This window comes from Petromyzon marinus, chromosome 14, assembly GCF_048934315.1.
Source record: "Petromyzon marinus isolate PM22_M1 ecotype Great Lakes invasive population chromosome 14, UKy_Petmar_22M1.pri1.0, whole genome shotgun sequence".
NCBI lineage: Eukaryota > Metazoa > Chordata > Hyperoartia > Petromyzontiformes > Petromyzontidae > Petromyzon > Petromyzon marinus.
The window spans coordinates 1,960,581-1,977,505 of NC_133680.1; the positions used below are offsets into that span (position 1 = coordinate 1,960,581).

General features: G+C 48.0%; 1 protein-coding gene across 6 annotated transcripts in view; it reads left to right on the top strand.

Annotated features, from left to right (window-relative positions):
* The window catches only part of LOC116942453 (plasma membrane calcium-transporting ATPase 2-like), a 100,258-nt gene that overhangs the window by 48,545 nt on the left and 34,788 nt on the right, over nt 1-16,925 (top strand). For all 6 annotated transcript variants that reach the window (XM_032954399.2, XM_032954394.2, XM_032954395.2 and 3 more), the window contains 4 exons: nt 622-684; nt 2,984-3,022; nt 6,923-7,096; nt 7,969-8,183. In XM_032954399.2, coding sequence (XP_032810290.2) covers nt 622-684; nt 2,984-3,022; nt 6,923-7,096; nt 7,969-8,183 — 491 coding nt within the window. The remainder of the gene's footprint in view (nt 1-621; nt 685-2,983; nt 3,023-6,922; nt 7,097-7,968; nt 8,184-16,925) is intronic.

Genomic DNA, 16,925 nt, shown 5'->3' on the forward strand with positions numbered 1-16,925 from the left:
TGAGGCCCACGTGTGTCTGTACGCGGGCGGGGGCGTGCGACATCGCGCCCTCAAAGCACAGCCAGCCTGGCACGAGCGCTGCGGTGACGTCGCCCTCGCTGAGGTGTGTGCGCGACGACCGTCATCGGCACTCGCTTAACAGCACTTGCCCCAGTGACCCGTTTGGGCTATACGGAGATCTTTGTCTCTGTGTGTGTGTGTTGAGCGTACGAGCATTTAGGGATCCTTGTTCGATTCCCACTCATGGTAGACGTCAGTGGAGAATGGATTATTGTATCGACCCTGGAGGGATGATGTTCTGAGTCAACCCTCAGTCAGAATTTGAAATCGCAACTTTCTGATTGCAAGCCATTTTCTCTGCAGGTATAAAGTAGGGTGGGGGACTCTGGTTTTCAAGGGGGGCAAAGTCACCTAAATTCCTGCTAGGGGGGCATCACCTAACGCCGGGAGGGAGTAGGGAGAGCTTCAAAACACAGGTTGGAACCCAGAATCCGGACAGTGCCGGCGCCGCGCAACGAGTCCCAATCAGTACGTCCCGTGCATTGAAAGCGTTTGACGCATGCACGGCACGCCGCCCACCGCTCTCACCCTGCGCCGTGTGTGTGTGTGTGTGTCGCTCAGCCCCCAAGGCGACCAATAAGAGTGGAGGTCGCCCCGACAGCAAGGGGCATTCGGCCCATGCAGGTAACCCCACACACACGCTCGCCGACGGCGGTTTTAACCGCTGCCCACTCATCCCCGATATCTGATGCAGGAGCCACAGCGGTGCGGTTAATCCTTTAAACTTCACATTGATTCTCCGTGAGCGGCTCCGCATCGTCGGCGGAGATTGTCCAGAGAGTAATCGCCCGCATCACTCCGCGGGCTGCACCTCGGAATGAGCGATTGTGCAGCTCTCCGATGGGATTTGTGGGTTGTGCCGAGCCTTGCTGCTGATTATAGAGCGATGCTGTTATACATTTTTTCTGGCACAGTGGTAACACTCGTGCCCCGCAACAAGAGGGGCCTTGTTCGATTCCCAACTCGGGCGCCTGCCTTTCTGTGTGGGGTTTGTATGTTCTCTCCCTGTTCTGCATGGGTTTGCTCTGGGTTCTCTGAATTCTTCTCATAGCTAAATAAATTAATACAGTGTAACTGGTATTGGACTCAACATCTAATGGTTGAAAAATTACCTGCAAATTACTCAATAGGCATTACACATAGCAACACCGTTCCCCTGCGGCGAAAACTTGGCAGGACCCTCTTGAAAGAGAGTCTTGAGACACAGTGAGGCCGTCCTGGGTAAACGAGTGTAATCATCTTGAGATAAATAACAATGCCATAAATAATGCGAGATAATCAAGGGAGAAAGTGAGCCCGCTCCATTCGCTTCCCGAGGGATGTCCCACCACGTAACGTCGGACATCGTGCCGAGCAATGCGCGGCTCAACCCGAAGACGTGTGGGAGAGCCGCGAACAGCATGACCGTGATGTCATTCCCCGGTAATTGTGCAATCCGGAGAGCCTGGGTGTGGACAGAAGGTTGAGAAAATGAACACTCGTGACGAAACCTCCAGGCTGATGAGGACGACAGTCTCCCAACTGTAGCCGACACGTCTCGTTCATGAACAGTACCGGCTGGTGCGCCCCAAGCTTGTCGCCATCATCTCACGTCTGGTTCGTCGCGTGAGGAGGAACGCAGGCTCAGGTTTATGCGGAACGGCCTCGGCCCACCTCAGTTCTTCCGCCCAAAATTCTCACGATCCCAGCGCTCGGTAGTGGGGTGCTGGAACCGTGGTTGTATGTATGTACGTTGAACTTCTTGTGCACCGTACATTGCCAGCCGACCGTGCTCATCGGAGGTGCGGGAGAAGGACAACAAACGAAACACACAAATGACAGTTGTCAAGAATTGAGTTTTCAATCTTGATTTGAAAGTGCACGGGTCCAGTTGAGGTGACTTCCCCTGGTGCGGTGAGGAATAATGTTTAACACTGTCATTGCTTCGCGTCGTTGTTTTACCAAAAAACATTTCGGTGTTCCGTCTAAATCCCGGCCGCCGTGATGAATGCCTTCTCATCATCTTTATCAGAATGTTTATTTAGACTGCAGCAGGAATCCGATGAGCTATGAAGCTCTTTTTCACAGATGTCCTGTTGGTACGGGGTCAGCAATTTACAACAGCAGACAATACAAAAACATGATAGCAGTACAAAATTTACAAAAATGGTAAGCGAGTCACTCAATAAATAAATAATAGAAACATGAATTATATATGTCCGATTCATCATGATTGGGCAAGGCGGACAAAACAAGAACAAAAGAGTCCCCAGACCACACAAAGATAATACAGCAGGAGGCCCTCAATAAAACGGCATATTAACATTTAACTATCGACACACAGCAGGTAATGATCAAAGTCACAAATCACATTTGCCAATGTGACCGTCTAATTGCTTCAGTGCGCGTGATTGCCCTCAACCGGCGTTCCCGCACAGAGCCGTGGCGTCGCGCGCTCCGAACTCAGCGTCCAACGCTTTTTTGTTAAAATGGCTTCGAGCGCAGCTTGAAATCTCGGCAGAGTTACTCAACTATAAACCAAACTAAATTATGTTTATTTATTTTTTATTTGACCAGGTAAGGCCCACCGAGCAATGTAGCTCTCTTTCAGGAGCGACCTGGTCACAAATTACAGCGCCACGAAGTTGGATTTTTATAGCAGCCAAATACTCTGAATGCGTGACGTTGATTCTGAATGTGGAGGTAAAAACCGGTGGCCCTGGAGAAAAATCCACGCGACCACGGGGAGAACATACAAACTCCAAATATACAGTAAGCGTCAGGGTCGGGATCGAAACCACAACCTCCTGTATACCAAGCGAGGTAGTTAAGATCTCGCCACCACAGGCCTGTAATGTTTCTGGGGGGTGGAGGTTGATGTTGTTTGTTCGTTGTCGGACGTGTCGGAGCTGCTGATGGTGATTCCGAGTCGTTGTGTGCTTAGGCAAGAAGCCAGCTGGAGAGACGGGCCACGTGGAGCAAGGTACGACCAGCAGGGACGCCTCACGTTTCACGAGAACTCCACAGCGCACGGCGACCTTGAGGGGCCCCGTGCACTATGGCCACGCAGACTTCATCCCATTCTATCACTGACTACCATTCTATCACTTACTATAACATTCTGTCACTTACTATAACATTCTATCACATTCTATCACTGACTACCATTCTATCACTCACTGCCATTCTATCACTGACTACCATTCTATCACTTACTATAACATTCTATCACTGATTACCATTCTATCACTCACTGCCATTCTATCACTGACTACCATTCTATCACTTACTATACCATTCTATCACTTACTATAACATTCTATCACTGATTACCATTCTATCACTCACTGCCATTCTATCACATACTATACCATTCTATCACTTACTATACCATTCTATCACTGACTACCATTCTATCACTTACTATAACATTTTATCACTACCATTCTATCACTCACTGCCATTCTATCACTTACTATACCATTCTATCACTTACTATACCATTCTATCACTCACTGCCATTATATCACTTACTATAACATTATATCACTTACTATACCATTCTATCACTTACTATACCATTCTATCACTCACTGCCATTCTATCACTTACTATACCATTCTATCACTGACTACCATTCTATCACTTGTCCTTCCCCCGCACCTCCGATGAGCACGGTTGGCTACGTACGGTGCGAAATAAGTTCTACACACACTTAATACCATTCTTTGGCTTAAACCCATTGTATCATTTGTTTTAAATGAGGATAAACTTACCGAGAGAAAAAAAATTCTTGCGAGCTGGAAACAGAGAAGAGTAGCAACAGCCATAGAAATGCGCGCAAAAGGTGATTTTAGATAGCAAGAAGGTGAGATTGTGATCGTTTGATTGGTCCTCGTTCCGTGCCTTGCGCGTATCACGTGATATCAACACACTTGTTTGCTTGAGACCACCGACTCAAAATATTCAACATTGCCGCCGTTTGCTTCCATCTAGCAAACTCCAGACTTTCTCGAAACATAAAAAATATATTTTATGCGTAATCAAAAAAAGGTCTGAATGCACGATCAATTTAACGTGAGATTTGTCAGAAAGCGAATCGTTTATCTTAAATCAATGGCTGCAATGCATTATGCATACGTGTATAGTATACTCTTTCGCGTCAGCTTCGGATTCATAAAGTAAGAAGGTACGAAGGCTCGCACACACGAGAGGGCGGGCAGGGGGGGGGGTCATTCAGCTCGTTCGGTCGCATCACAGCGATCCGAGAAGAGAGTCCCAGGGAGAATCGGTGTCCACCTCCTGCTGTGTGGGCAGCCGTCCGTCCGAGACTCCCGCCACCGCTCCCCGCGTGTCAGGCGCGGTCGCCTCCCTCCTGGCCTCGCTGGTCAACTTTCCTGCGCGCGGCTACCACCCGTCGCCTCTGCTTCTCGTCTCTGCGTTGATGTCCGTGGTTTCATTAAGTTGGGTGCAATTTTCTGCCAGAAGCAAGGCAAATGTGGAACAGCAGCAGCAGCAACAACAACAACAACCGCTGTTCGCCACCGAAGTGGTGGTGACTTCACCACGGCGCTTGTGCCATGCTAGGTGCACAGTTGTGGAAGTACGCACACAGATACAAAGACAGAGACGAGGAACTCCCATATAGCCTTCAACACTGTTGGGGAAAGTGCTGTTTGCGAGTCGCACCTATGAAGGCCGACACGGCACACGAGGGGGTGGGTAGCCAGCACCACGTCCGGCCGCCTTTGCCTCCCTAGTAGCGATATTTACATACGGCACCAGGTGCTCGATTGAGGCTGAGTCGATCTAGAGGAGTCCCAGTACCGGTCCAGACAATCGTCCCTGGTGTTGACAGTGAGCTGGAATCGAACCCGGGTCGCCGGCTACACTGCCGCTGCCCCGACACTTGTTCACACGCTCACACCCACGCAGCGCTCATTAGAATCCAGGCTTCGACCCTGGTCCTCCCCTGGCACAACCTCTAAACGACCTCCATCCCCAATCCTCGCTTTTGACAGCAGCAGCAGCAGCAGTCAATCTGCGGCAGCTAAGAGTCGCGGGGCCGCGCCCTCGACCACCTCCATGCACCGCGTGTCCTAACAGAGACATCCTTGGTGGGTCAACCGATAGATATAATCGAGCCAGTTAAACCACAATCCACTGCTGGTGCCACCCCCTCCCCCCACGTGTCATTCCACATTCTGAGCCGAACTCAGGGGGCAAGGTGAGAGACTTCAGCCAATTACAGCGTGGCCGACGGCTCAAACATTGTCACCGCCAAGACCGCATTCTCAGTCAAATGTTCGTCGTTGATAAACTCACCTCGGCCTCCCCCCCCCCACACAGTGCCCAGTCAACCCACGTTCAGTGGGAAGGTCGCTCCTTCTCCACTGCTGCTGCTGCTCTTGCATTATGTAACCCTCCCCCTCCTGGGACGCCTGTGCTGCCAGATTGAAGTCTCCGCTTTAGAACCTTCCCCCCTCTGCGCACTGCCTGTGACTCTTTCTGAGCGATGTGTAAATGCCTTCTATCGATGTCTCCATATCCCCATGATGCAGATTCAGAGGTCAGGTTCAGCCAAGTCCGTTTGTGCTTAGCGACCCATACATTATTTCTCGCACCTCCGATTAGCACGGTTGGCTACGTACGGTGCGAAATAAGTTAAACGTACACACGTACTTTTCCACTCCCGGCACACTACGTCCAGTATACGACTCTCTACCGTTCACTTGCCTGCTCCGACCAGCGACCCAGAAAAAGTTAGGCGAAAAAATGAAGCCCCCTGTTGCACGTGCCACCGTCTTGAGATGAAATTTGTTTTTAGACACCGTTTAATCCAAACCTGTAGCATGCAATTGTCGCTCCGTGCAGAATATTAACATCGTCATTATTATTATTCTTTTATATAGACATACTTTTGCCAGCGCACTTAACATTTTCCAATTCGCATTGTTACCCCAAGTGCCATTGCAGAGAAGTGTTGATGCCATGGGGGTACTAACGTGTAGTAGGAGTGATAATAATGTAAGGTGCGCAATTCATTCATAGATCCCAATGTGCGCCTTGTATGGAAATGAGTTAATAAAGAGAGCCTGCAGGGTGAAGGGCCAGAACTAGCGGGAGGTCAAGGCCACTTTACAAAGGTGAGGTTTTAAGACAAGACTCAAATATAGCAAACGATTCCGAGTGTCTCACATGCATGCAGCGCTGCTGCTGAACCCTGAGCGGGATCGTGGTTATAAAATAAAAACGAGCAGGAACCCCACTCCCGTGCCAACCGTCGTTTGTTAAGCTTTGGAGAAATAGCAACAACGAAATGCGTCGCTACCTTGGGTCAGACCGGAGCGAGTTTGCAGTGAAGGCCGCGCATGTGTTCTACGTTATGTACTCTACAGTCCTACTAAAGGACACCCGAGTCCGAATGCGGATTTCCGCTATCATATCGAGGCCGCTCCCGTTATTGGGACGCGTGATTTGTGTTGTTCCCACGTGGATTTTTTTTCTTCCCGTAAAGACTGAACAAAAATAAAAAGGCACCATGGGAAAGTTGACAATCTGAGACTACAGCACATTTATTCATAATCATCTGCACAGGAACCCGAAATGCAGCAATATTTTTTTATAAAACAATTAACGGTTATTTTAGCAGTCTTTTGCTGATTAACATTCTAAAGTTAACTTTGCAGCTTTGTTGCTTTTTAAACTAAACTACGCGACCGTTTTATGTTTAACAGCTTAAAAATGCTCCATATTTTACATGCTCCTAAATCCTCATTCCCCCCTCTCCCTCTCCACGTGCTCCCTCTCTCCCCTCCCTCCACGTTCTCCTTCTCTCCCCCCTCTCTCTTCTCTCCACGTTGTCGTGTCTCCGGACCCCAAGGGAAACCATCCACCAATGACGTGGATATGGAGCTGGAACCCCTGAGGGACGTTGAGGCCGCCGTGGAGGATGGCGGCGGCGGTGCACGCAAGAAGAAGTCTTTCACCCCCAAAAAGGAGAAATCTGTGCTGCAGGGAAAGCTCACGAAACTGGCTGTCCAGATTGGCAAGGCCGGTGAGTGGCAATTCAGGGAAAGCTCACGAAACTGGCCGTGCAGATTGGCAAGGCTGATGAGTGGCAATTCAGGGAAAGCTCACAAAACTGGCCGTGCAGAGTGGCAAGGCTGATGATTGACAATTCAGGGAAAGCTCATGAAACTGGCTGCCCAGATTGGCAAATCCGGTGAGTGCTGCGTGCCACCGAGGCTGTCACTCAGTGTCACTTCGGCGCGTTCTGCCCAGCTGGAAATGAAGCAGGCGGAACGTTGTGCTGCATCACACGCAAGGGAGCGTGAGAGAATGTTTGCAGGGTTGAAGACCTCGGCTGGTGCTGCGTCTTCGGAATGCAGCTCAGTCTTTATGGCGCGTCACGTCTTATTTGTTTACTTACTAGTGCCCCTTCGGTGATTTATTTTTTCGGGTGGGACGCGATGGCGAGCGTGCTGTGTGACCCTGAGTCATATTCCAGGGTCTATCAATAGACAGACGCGGTCCCTTGCACATTCAACGTGGCAAGAATTCATTCTCACAGCGCACTGCTTTATAAAACCGATTATCTGAGTTCATTTCCCAGCCACTGCAAACGTCAGTGACGAGTGCCGGTCCTCTGAGCCATTCCTTCACTAACCTGCTCTACCAGCCAGCGTGGTGAAGTATGGTCAAACAACCCCTCCATGACCAACATGGCGTGGGCAGGCCTTCAACCAGCAGTGGATACAAAAAGCGCTGTCTGTAATGTGAACGAAAGCCATAATCGCTTAATCTGGCGACTACCAGGCTAGATGAGGCTCAACGCATTGCTCTCTGGGAGGTTTTTTTTGCATGGCATGTGCCTCTTAAAGGCCTGCGCACCGCGTGTGTGTCATTCTCGTGCGTACGCTTCGTCAGGCCTGGTGGTGTCGACTATCACGGTCATCATCCTGGTGCTCTACTTCGTGATCGACACGTTCGTGGTGCAGGGCCGCCCGTGGCAGTCCGAGTGCTCGCACGTCTACGTGCAGTACTTCGTCAAGTTCTTCATCATCGGCGTCACCGTGCTCGTCGTGGCCGTGCCCGAGGGGCTGCCCCTGGCCGTCACCATCGCGCTGGCCTACTCCGTCAAGGTGCGATCGCATGCCCCCCCCCCCCCCCCCCCCCCGTGTCTGGACCGGTTGCCGGCTCCTCACCAATTAGGGGGAGCGGGCGGCCAGTAGAGATGTCACGTGGGGGAGGGTTACCATAACGGTCATTCACCGTGCTAAGCAGCATGAACTTATCCATGATCGAGTTTTTTGTTGGGTTAGATGCCGTAAATGTGAACATCTCGTTAAACCCGCCACCACCCGACACGGCTAATTAGTAAGGTTTGTCACGTAAGCAAAACGTGCCAATGTTTGAGATGACAATTGGCTGTGCCAAATGCACGTTTGACGGTACAGGGCAACACCCCGGCACCCACGCCTGGCGCCCGGCCTGGTGCTGCTTATGCCAGCGTGGGACCATGGGCTTGCACTCACGCCGTGTGTCGGGGGGGGGGAGGTGGGAAGGCGCTGAGATTGTTGGGGCAAAGCCCAAGCTTAGAAAAAAACTGGGAAGAAGAAAAACCAGGCACGTGTGTAGCGGATGCCTCTTTGTCCGCTCCTGGTGATCTTTTGAGTGAATGATGTTTTGAATTCAGTAGCAGAGGGGGTTGTTGTTGCTCGTTCAGGTGGCCTCTGCCAGTCCGTCTCTGACCTGCGTTTGTCCCCAGAAGTAATTATTTAGTGGCGACGGAAGCCGGTGGGTTACCTGTCGGCATATTCACAAATAGTCCTTGCAGCGCTGGCTTGTGTCTGCAAGTGGCCCATTGATTGATTTGTCCGGTTTTCTTTCGGGTAAGTCCCTAATAACAAAGTATCGGATCATCTTCATGAGGCGTCATCCTGACCCCGTGTTGCAGGCAGACGAACTGAGCTGATGCATTAACACTTTCAACCGTCAAAACTTGACCCCTCCTCCCCCCTCCCTGTACGCACGCGGACTTGTTACACCCCCCCCCCCCACCTGCGTACGTTCGCTTGACGCACCCCCCCCCCCCCCGAATTGTATAGAACGACCGATATGTAATCCACGCAGAAATTATCAAGGAATCATAATATTAACGTGTTTAAGTAAAAAGGAGAGTCCACCGCTGGACTATCAAACTCATTTGAAGGCCAATGTAGACAAATTATTATCGAGGTTTCACCCCCCTCCCCCCCCCCCCGTGTCCTATGCGTACATTGTCAGCAGACCCCCCCATACGCAAGCGTACGCGTTTGGGTTAACCCCCCCTCCCCCCTCCATGCGTACGTACTAAATGGATGGACCCTAACGAGTAAAAAGCAATTAACGTGACGAGGTGGCCGGGTGGCGTTGGTCTGGAACTGCTGAGAACCTGGGTTCGAATCCAGGCAGACGCTGGTCATGAATTTAGCTTCTCAGGTGTAGTGAGTTTATGGTCTCAGCCTGGTTATCATTGACTGCAAAACAAAAAAAAAACATTCAGTAACTATGTATTTCTGCTATTCATTTGGCTAAATTCCGGTTCTTGAGACTTAGAAACGATCAGTTTTACTGTCATGCCATGAACATTACTCTCAGTGGCAAAGACGAGTGAGAGAGTGCCGCCCGCCATCGTGTGGGACGATAGGTAACTTGAAGGGATCTCTGAGGTGGTTTTGTCATATCCACTTCTGCGGGCCGTTCTGGATTTCTCTACGAGAGATCTGCATGGGGTCTTTGTCCCAATGCGCGATGCCGATATCACAATGGGGGGCCAAAAAGAAAACAAACGTAGAAATATTCTTGGCTCTTTCGGTAATGTCACGTAGAATGGAAACAATAAAATAATAAAAAAACGCCACTTTTTAAAATGTTCTTGCTGTGATTTTCACACCTGATGATGATTGCTTGTGTTGCAGTCGAAACGTCGTGATAATTTTTATTGTTTTAGATATATTTATTATTTTATTATTTCCCTTCTACGTGACTTTACCGAAAGAACCAAGAATACGATTCGCTGCAGTCACGAAAGCTTTAAATCAAAATATAGAAATAATAAAAAAAATTAAGATGTTCGTGTGAAATGTGTTTTTGGTCACAAGTTACTGTTGAATGTGCATCGGGCTGTGGAGGCTTGGCACAAGAATACGATTGGCTGGCTGATGAATATTTTTAAAAATAATTCTCATTAATTTCGCAGCTCGTGGATATTCTTAGTAACCGAACAGACATTATTACCTCATCAGAACATTTTGTGACCCGCGGTTATTACATTAAGAACACCAATGTTGCGAAACATTCGCGTTCGGAGCGAGTAATTGGACAGACGGCCGCCACTTAATTCCTTCTCGCGAGAAAATAAAAGAGGGAAAAGACGAATGAAACAAACCCCTCGTGAAATGCGTGCAGCGCGGGGGGGGGGGGGGGGGTGGCGGCGTTGCCTAATTGTCGTATAATTTCTGAATTCTATGCAAACTCCCTCGCGCAGGAATGTAATTACCTGCCGCGTGTTCTCAAGGAACACGCGGCGGGGGGAAGAAGTTGAAATTGACGCAATAAGCGCGGGGTCACGGAGTAAGCTACCCCCCCTCTCCCCCCACCTCGTGCGGTGGTGGTGCTTGCTCAGAAGCCGGCAACGGAAATAACAAGAGGAGACTTTTTTTTTATTCGGGGAAAAAAAAACCTCCTCAGGATTCACCAAGAGCCGCAATGCACCGCGTGGCGAATACTTGACGGTGGTCCTTAACAAATAACGTGACGAAGTGGCCCTTAAACAGCTGCACGCAGCTCCGAAGCCGCAGGTCGTGACCTCTGTGCTCGCTTATTTTTTGCCCTCGGTAGAGATGAGTTATTTTTTTTTGGGGGGGGGGGGGTCCAGGCTCCCCATCCACCCCCCTATTACCAATTTATAATCTCCTAGCGAGATGACGGGAGAGGTCTACAGTTGGAACAGAAAGATTGTGAAACGAGATATATATATACACACGTGAGGTATAGATGTTGTGAGATTAGAGAATTGTAGACGAAACGAGATATTAACGCAGAGGGATGCAGACAAAATTAAGAGATGAGAAAGATATAGCAATTGGCTTTTTCAGCTAATTATGTTTATTATGATTTGAATGCGATTTTATATTTCATGCAGCACTATTTTATTAATTAATAAAGAGGCCTCTTGAGCTCCTTGGAGGGGGTCGAAGCTTTTACTTTTCCTTCTTAACCCGAGCGCTGCCGATGCCGCCACGTCATCGATTGGCCTCCCGGAGGTGCCTAGGAGACCCCCCCCCTCACCCCCTCCCCCCCTCTCCCGGCTTCCAGCACCTCGTGAAGTCTCTCATACATCTCCCGTGTATCGAGCCACGGCCCCTTTCATTCTCGCTCTTCAGGGTCGTCCGCCGCGGTGTGTGCGGGTGGGCGCGGGAGGTCCCGACTCGCTCTCGGGAGCTTTGGGGGTTGCGCGATCGCCGCCGCGTTTCTGAGTTTTGCACGGATTCGTTTTTGAGTGGCGGCTCGCGCGGACAGCGCCGAGCGTCCTCGTGTAAGCGCGGAGATGAGGAACCCCCTTCCGTGGGGACGTCGTGGACAAGCGAGGAATGCGCGGGAAAGCAGAGTGCGTAAAATTGCGCTGCTATCGTTACGATCGACGCGTGCCGGCAGAAAGCAGCGGGTCAACGAGGGCGAATTTTTTTTTTTCATAACTAGAAATGATATTGTTTTCTGTGTGAATCTACTGCGTTGTTGTTATTATTGCAGCTGATGTGGCACCGTGGCGGTTGTTCATCGTCTGTGTAAACGTGGGGTTTGGCGACGAACGTTGAATTAGAGATTTAATTTTGACGAGCTGAGCTCACGGCACACAAATAGAATCGCGTGCGTAAGATCCGATATTTGTAAATTCGTGTTTAGCCCCCCCCTTCACCAACCCGTACTGAGCAGCATGGTGAAGTATGGTCAAACAACCCCCATGACTAGAAATGTCTTGCGGGAGGCCTTCATCCAGCAGTGGATTTACAAAGGCTTTGATAAAAAAAATCATGTCTTATGTGATGGGTCCCCATGGCCCCTGCAGCCGTTATAAGCTGTAGGGGCCACTTCACCATAATTTAAATAAAAAATCATATTTAATATCTAATTTGGACTCTGAGATAATTTATTGAATCCAGGTGTCCACACGTGTCCTCTACATTGCAGGTCGACCGTCACGGCACCAATGTAAATTACATTTCTCACTCCTGCCGTCGATGACTTGCAGATTACGATTGACAACTACAACCTTTTTCGGCTTGACCGAGGATCTAAAGGAGGTGGAATTGCCATCTATGTTCGCAACACTATTGCATGTTCACCAGCTCACTCCTTGTTTAAAAAGTGTTGCTTTGAAGGTTTGGCTCTCAGAATAACTCTCCCAAATAATCAACAGATATTGGTAGTGTGCTGCTATAGACCGCCTAGTGGAAAGGATGTTGAAGCTGCATCTGCACTGAGAGAGCTTTTTGGGGGCCTCCCTAAAGGTGAAATAGTTTTAGTGGGTGATCTAAATTGGAATTGGCTAAACCCACTGGCCGTGGCCACACATTTTGCAGATTAATTTAACCTGTTTCAATTAATAAATGTTCCCACAAGACCCAACTTAAAAAATCCGGGAGAGTCATCTCTGCTTGACGTCCTATTGACAAATGCCCCTCACAATTTCACACTGACTGGTGTTCTGGGTAATAACCTTAGTGATCACTCCTTCATTTTTGGGGTGAGATCATCAGCCAGAACCAAAGCCCCCCTAAATTGGTTGAGAAGCACTCTATGAGACACTTCAGCACTCAGGCATTTACTAATGATGTGCTTCACTCGGATATTGACAAGGTCTGTGATATCCCCAACCTGACTACGGCTTGGGAGACCTTCAGGTACACGTTTCTCCAAATTCTTAACAAACATGCTCCGTTGGTTAGATTTAAAACTAAAGGCAACCGCCCACCATGGTTGATCCTTTGATTACAAAGCTCATGAAAACTAGGGACAAGGCTTGGGCATGTGCTCAGAAAAGTAATTTGGTCAATGACTGACTAGAATACAGGATTTTAAGGAATATATGCGTCAAAAAAATCAGGCATGCAAAAAATGCCTACTTTTCCTCCACTCTCCTGGAATCACATTGAAATGCCAGGATTTTCTGGAAAACAATCAAATGTATCGAAAAGGCATCCAAAACAGATAATCTGCCTGTTGAGCTTAACCGAAATGGGGAATATTTTTCAGATCCCAAAAAAATAGTTTGACAATTTTAACCTTCCTTTTTCTGAAGCTGGTAATCTTTTTGATAATGCATTGGGAGTCACCCCTGCTCATGCAAATTCCTACACCCCTGTCCAAACATTAAACGAATATAGTTTCCAGCCAATCCACGAAAGTAATGCTCTGAAACAAATGTCCTACCTCAAAGGGTCCTCCTCTACCGGAGCATATAGTATTCCCGTCTTTGCTCTACTAACTGTTGGTCACCTAATATACAAACCTATAGCCCATATTTTCAACCTGTCCATCAAAGAAGCATCAGTTCCTCTAGAATGGAAACATTCCTATGTCTGTCCACTTCACAAAGGGGGCCCTAAAGATGATCCAGAAAACTACCGACCTATCTCAATTTTGTCCCGTTGATGAAAATTTTAGAAAAATTATTGAACTACCAAATTAGCAGTTTCCTGTCCACCAACAATCTACTACATCTAAAACAATCTGGGTTCCGGAAAAAATACAGCACCACATCTGCTGCATTAGACACTTACAGTAGCCTTGATAATAAGCAGTACTGTGCCTGTCTTTTTCTTGACCTGTCGAAAGCTTTTTATACAGTAGACCACAACACCCTGCTTAGTAAACTAAGTTGCCTCGGTTTTTCCGAAAACGCAGTAAAATGGTTAAAAAAATACCTCTTTTCTCGCACCCAAACTGTATTCACAGATGGTTGGAGGTCAAACAGTGTTAAGATAACAAAAGGGGTTCCACAGGGTTCCATCCTCGGCCCCTTCTTGTTCTCTCTATATGTCAATGACTTGGGCACTGACCTGGATCATTCCAGGGTAAATCTTTTTGCAGATGACACGATACTGATTACTGCTGGCCGCTCTCCGGATGACGTGATTGCTAAGCTCCAGGGTGATTTCAACAACTACAACATCAGCTAGTTGCTCTTAAACTAGTCCTGAATACCTCCAAAACCAAGGTGTTGTGCTTCTCACCAGGACTAAAGCAGGAAGTTATTTTCCCCCAATTACATTCCTTAAATAATTATCAAATAGAGCAAGTCAAGATCTATAAGTATCTTGGGATCATCCTGGATTCAAAACTGAATTTTGAAGATCACATTGATTATATTGGTGAAAAGACAAAAATTGGTTTTCTGTATGGACACAAGCACTGCTTCCCCCCTGTGTTCCGTTTGAAATTGATAAAAACTACCATATTGCCTCTACTTGATTACTGTGACATCGTGTATAAATCAGCCCCAAGTACTGTACTGAAGAAGCTTGATTCCATTTATCACTCAGCCTTAAGATTTGCATTGAACTGCCCATATAGGACTCACCACTGTGATCTCTACATTGGGTCAAACTTAACATCTCTTAATGTTCGACGGCTTATACACCAGATCTTATTTATTCACGATGTACTTACAACAAAAATCCGCAGACTACCTGCTGGATCTCCTCTCTGTTTCAAAGAACAAATTTGACCTCAGGTCTTCACTCATTTACCAGCTTCACATTCCCTATTGCCGTATAAAAACTGGAGGAAGGGCCTTTGCTATTGATGCCCCCAGGGTTTGGAATGCTATTGCCAATAAACTGCAACTTGAATCACTACCTATGAGATCTTCACTCAAAACTGCTCTAGAGGAGTTGTACACCCCTAGCTGCCACTACTATTCAGTGGCCTAAAATAGAATAAAATGTTTCGCTCCGGATGACCGCTGCAAAGTATTTTCTGTATTTTGATTTAGCGTGCTGATCTTAAAGGTGCATTGAAACATTTGATACTCCGACTGATGCTCCTGTTGTTGGGGAGTGACTCATGCAGCCAGCTATGGCTCTAGGGTTTGGTGTTACATGTTGTTTATGTCGTTTATTGGGAAAATTCGGTCACACTTCCTATGATCACTGTTACATTGCTTTTATGGCTTTATTTTGGTGATGTCGAAAAGTTTTTTTGGTTTGGCCATGTTTGTTTGTTGTAGTACGGAACTAGACTGATGGCCTTAATCTAAGTTGTCTTGTGGTTATTGTTGTTGTTTGACTTTCATCCCACTTGGATTTTTGCACACAGCGTTGGTGTATGGTGCTTTTTCAGGAATATTTTGATGTTTTTTCCTGGCTTTTCTGTTTGCACAGTCACATAGTCACTTTAAGATGTTTTCTTGTTCATGTTTTTTGTTTTTTGTTTGTTGCGGTTGCACCCGATTCAAGAGCCGAATGGCTCACAGGGCTATACAGTTCCTAACTACAGTAATCTCAAAGCATGGACCTTGGCAATTCATGGAGTCGTCGTCGCTGGGGGTAGCGGGGTTGGGTTAGAGGCGGTGGGTTCCGAATTGTTACACCACCAGCGTATCCAGCGTAAACGTCAATTTGCCGCGGCTCGCTACGGTGAACTCAAAAGCGGCACGCTCGTCTTGGTTGGGTTGACTCGGTGTCGGTAATTGCGTGCGTTGCGATGATGCGCGCCCGTGCTCAGAGGCAGCCAGGCTTTTTGTAATAAAACGGCGTTTGAAGAGCCATTGTTTTGCCTGACATTTGCGGGTTAAATTGGGGACTCCAAGGGCTCTGCGGGTGAAACACTCCGGGATATAGGTCACGCCGGCGCTCTGATCGCCGGCGCTCTGCACGCGCCGGCCCCACCGACGATTTCATGGCGCCGTCTTCCTCTTCGTGAGACTCCAGTGGGGTGTGTGCCCACGTGCCAGCGCTTTGGAGACGAGGGTTGGTGGAACTCGTCAGATATTTAGAAGCTAAGCAGGTGGGAGCCTGGATTGGTGACTGCCAAAATGTGGGTTTTGTCCGGGGTGCTCTAGTTTCCTGCGACTTACTTTGCTGTCCATCCCCCGCTTCTCTGATAAGCACGGTTGGCTACGTATGGTGCGAAAGAAGTTCGACCTGCGTACATAATTCCCAATGCAGGAACATTTTGAAAATCAGCCTTGAGACTCGGTGATACTTTCTTGTATTAATGATTTATTATTTTGTTAATAATTAATGGGCGCCAGTCAGAGGTCATTTATAAATGCATTGCCATAATCTCACACGTATCCTTTATTTCGTATAATTTATTTAAACCAGTAATAATACCATTGTGGTATTTCTTTACCCAGGATAAACACGAAGCGTGCATATCAGTCTAACACTTTAAAGTATTTGGCCTTATTTTACTGTTTGTTACATCAACCAATCTTGATTTTACATACAAATATCACCCTCATTAAAGTAGGCATCAGTGCACATCATAACCCGTGGTAAACTGGACTCCCGTGGTAAACTTGACTTCCGTGGTAAACTGGACTCCCGTGGCCAGGGATCAGCAACTAAAACAACAAGAATATATATTTTTTCGAAGTCAGTCATAGACTCAATATTTCAATATCCGCAATGCATGTGAATACGAGACTGTGCTGTGTGCTAGCCACTCTGCAGTCAGCTCAGTTAACCCACGGCACCTGGGTCTGTCCCGTGACCTCTTGGCAGCGGGAGTTCGACGCTTCACGTGGCCTTAACGTGCACATAGCCTGACACAAGCGCCGTGGTGACATCACCGCTACTTAGTGGCGAATGGCGGTTGTTGTTGTTGTGGTCCTT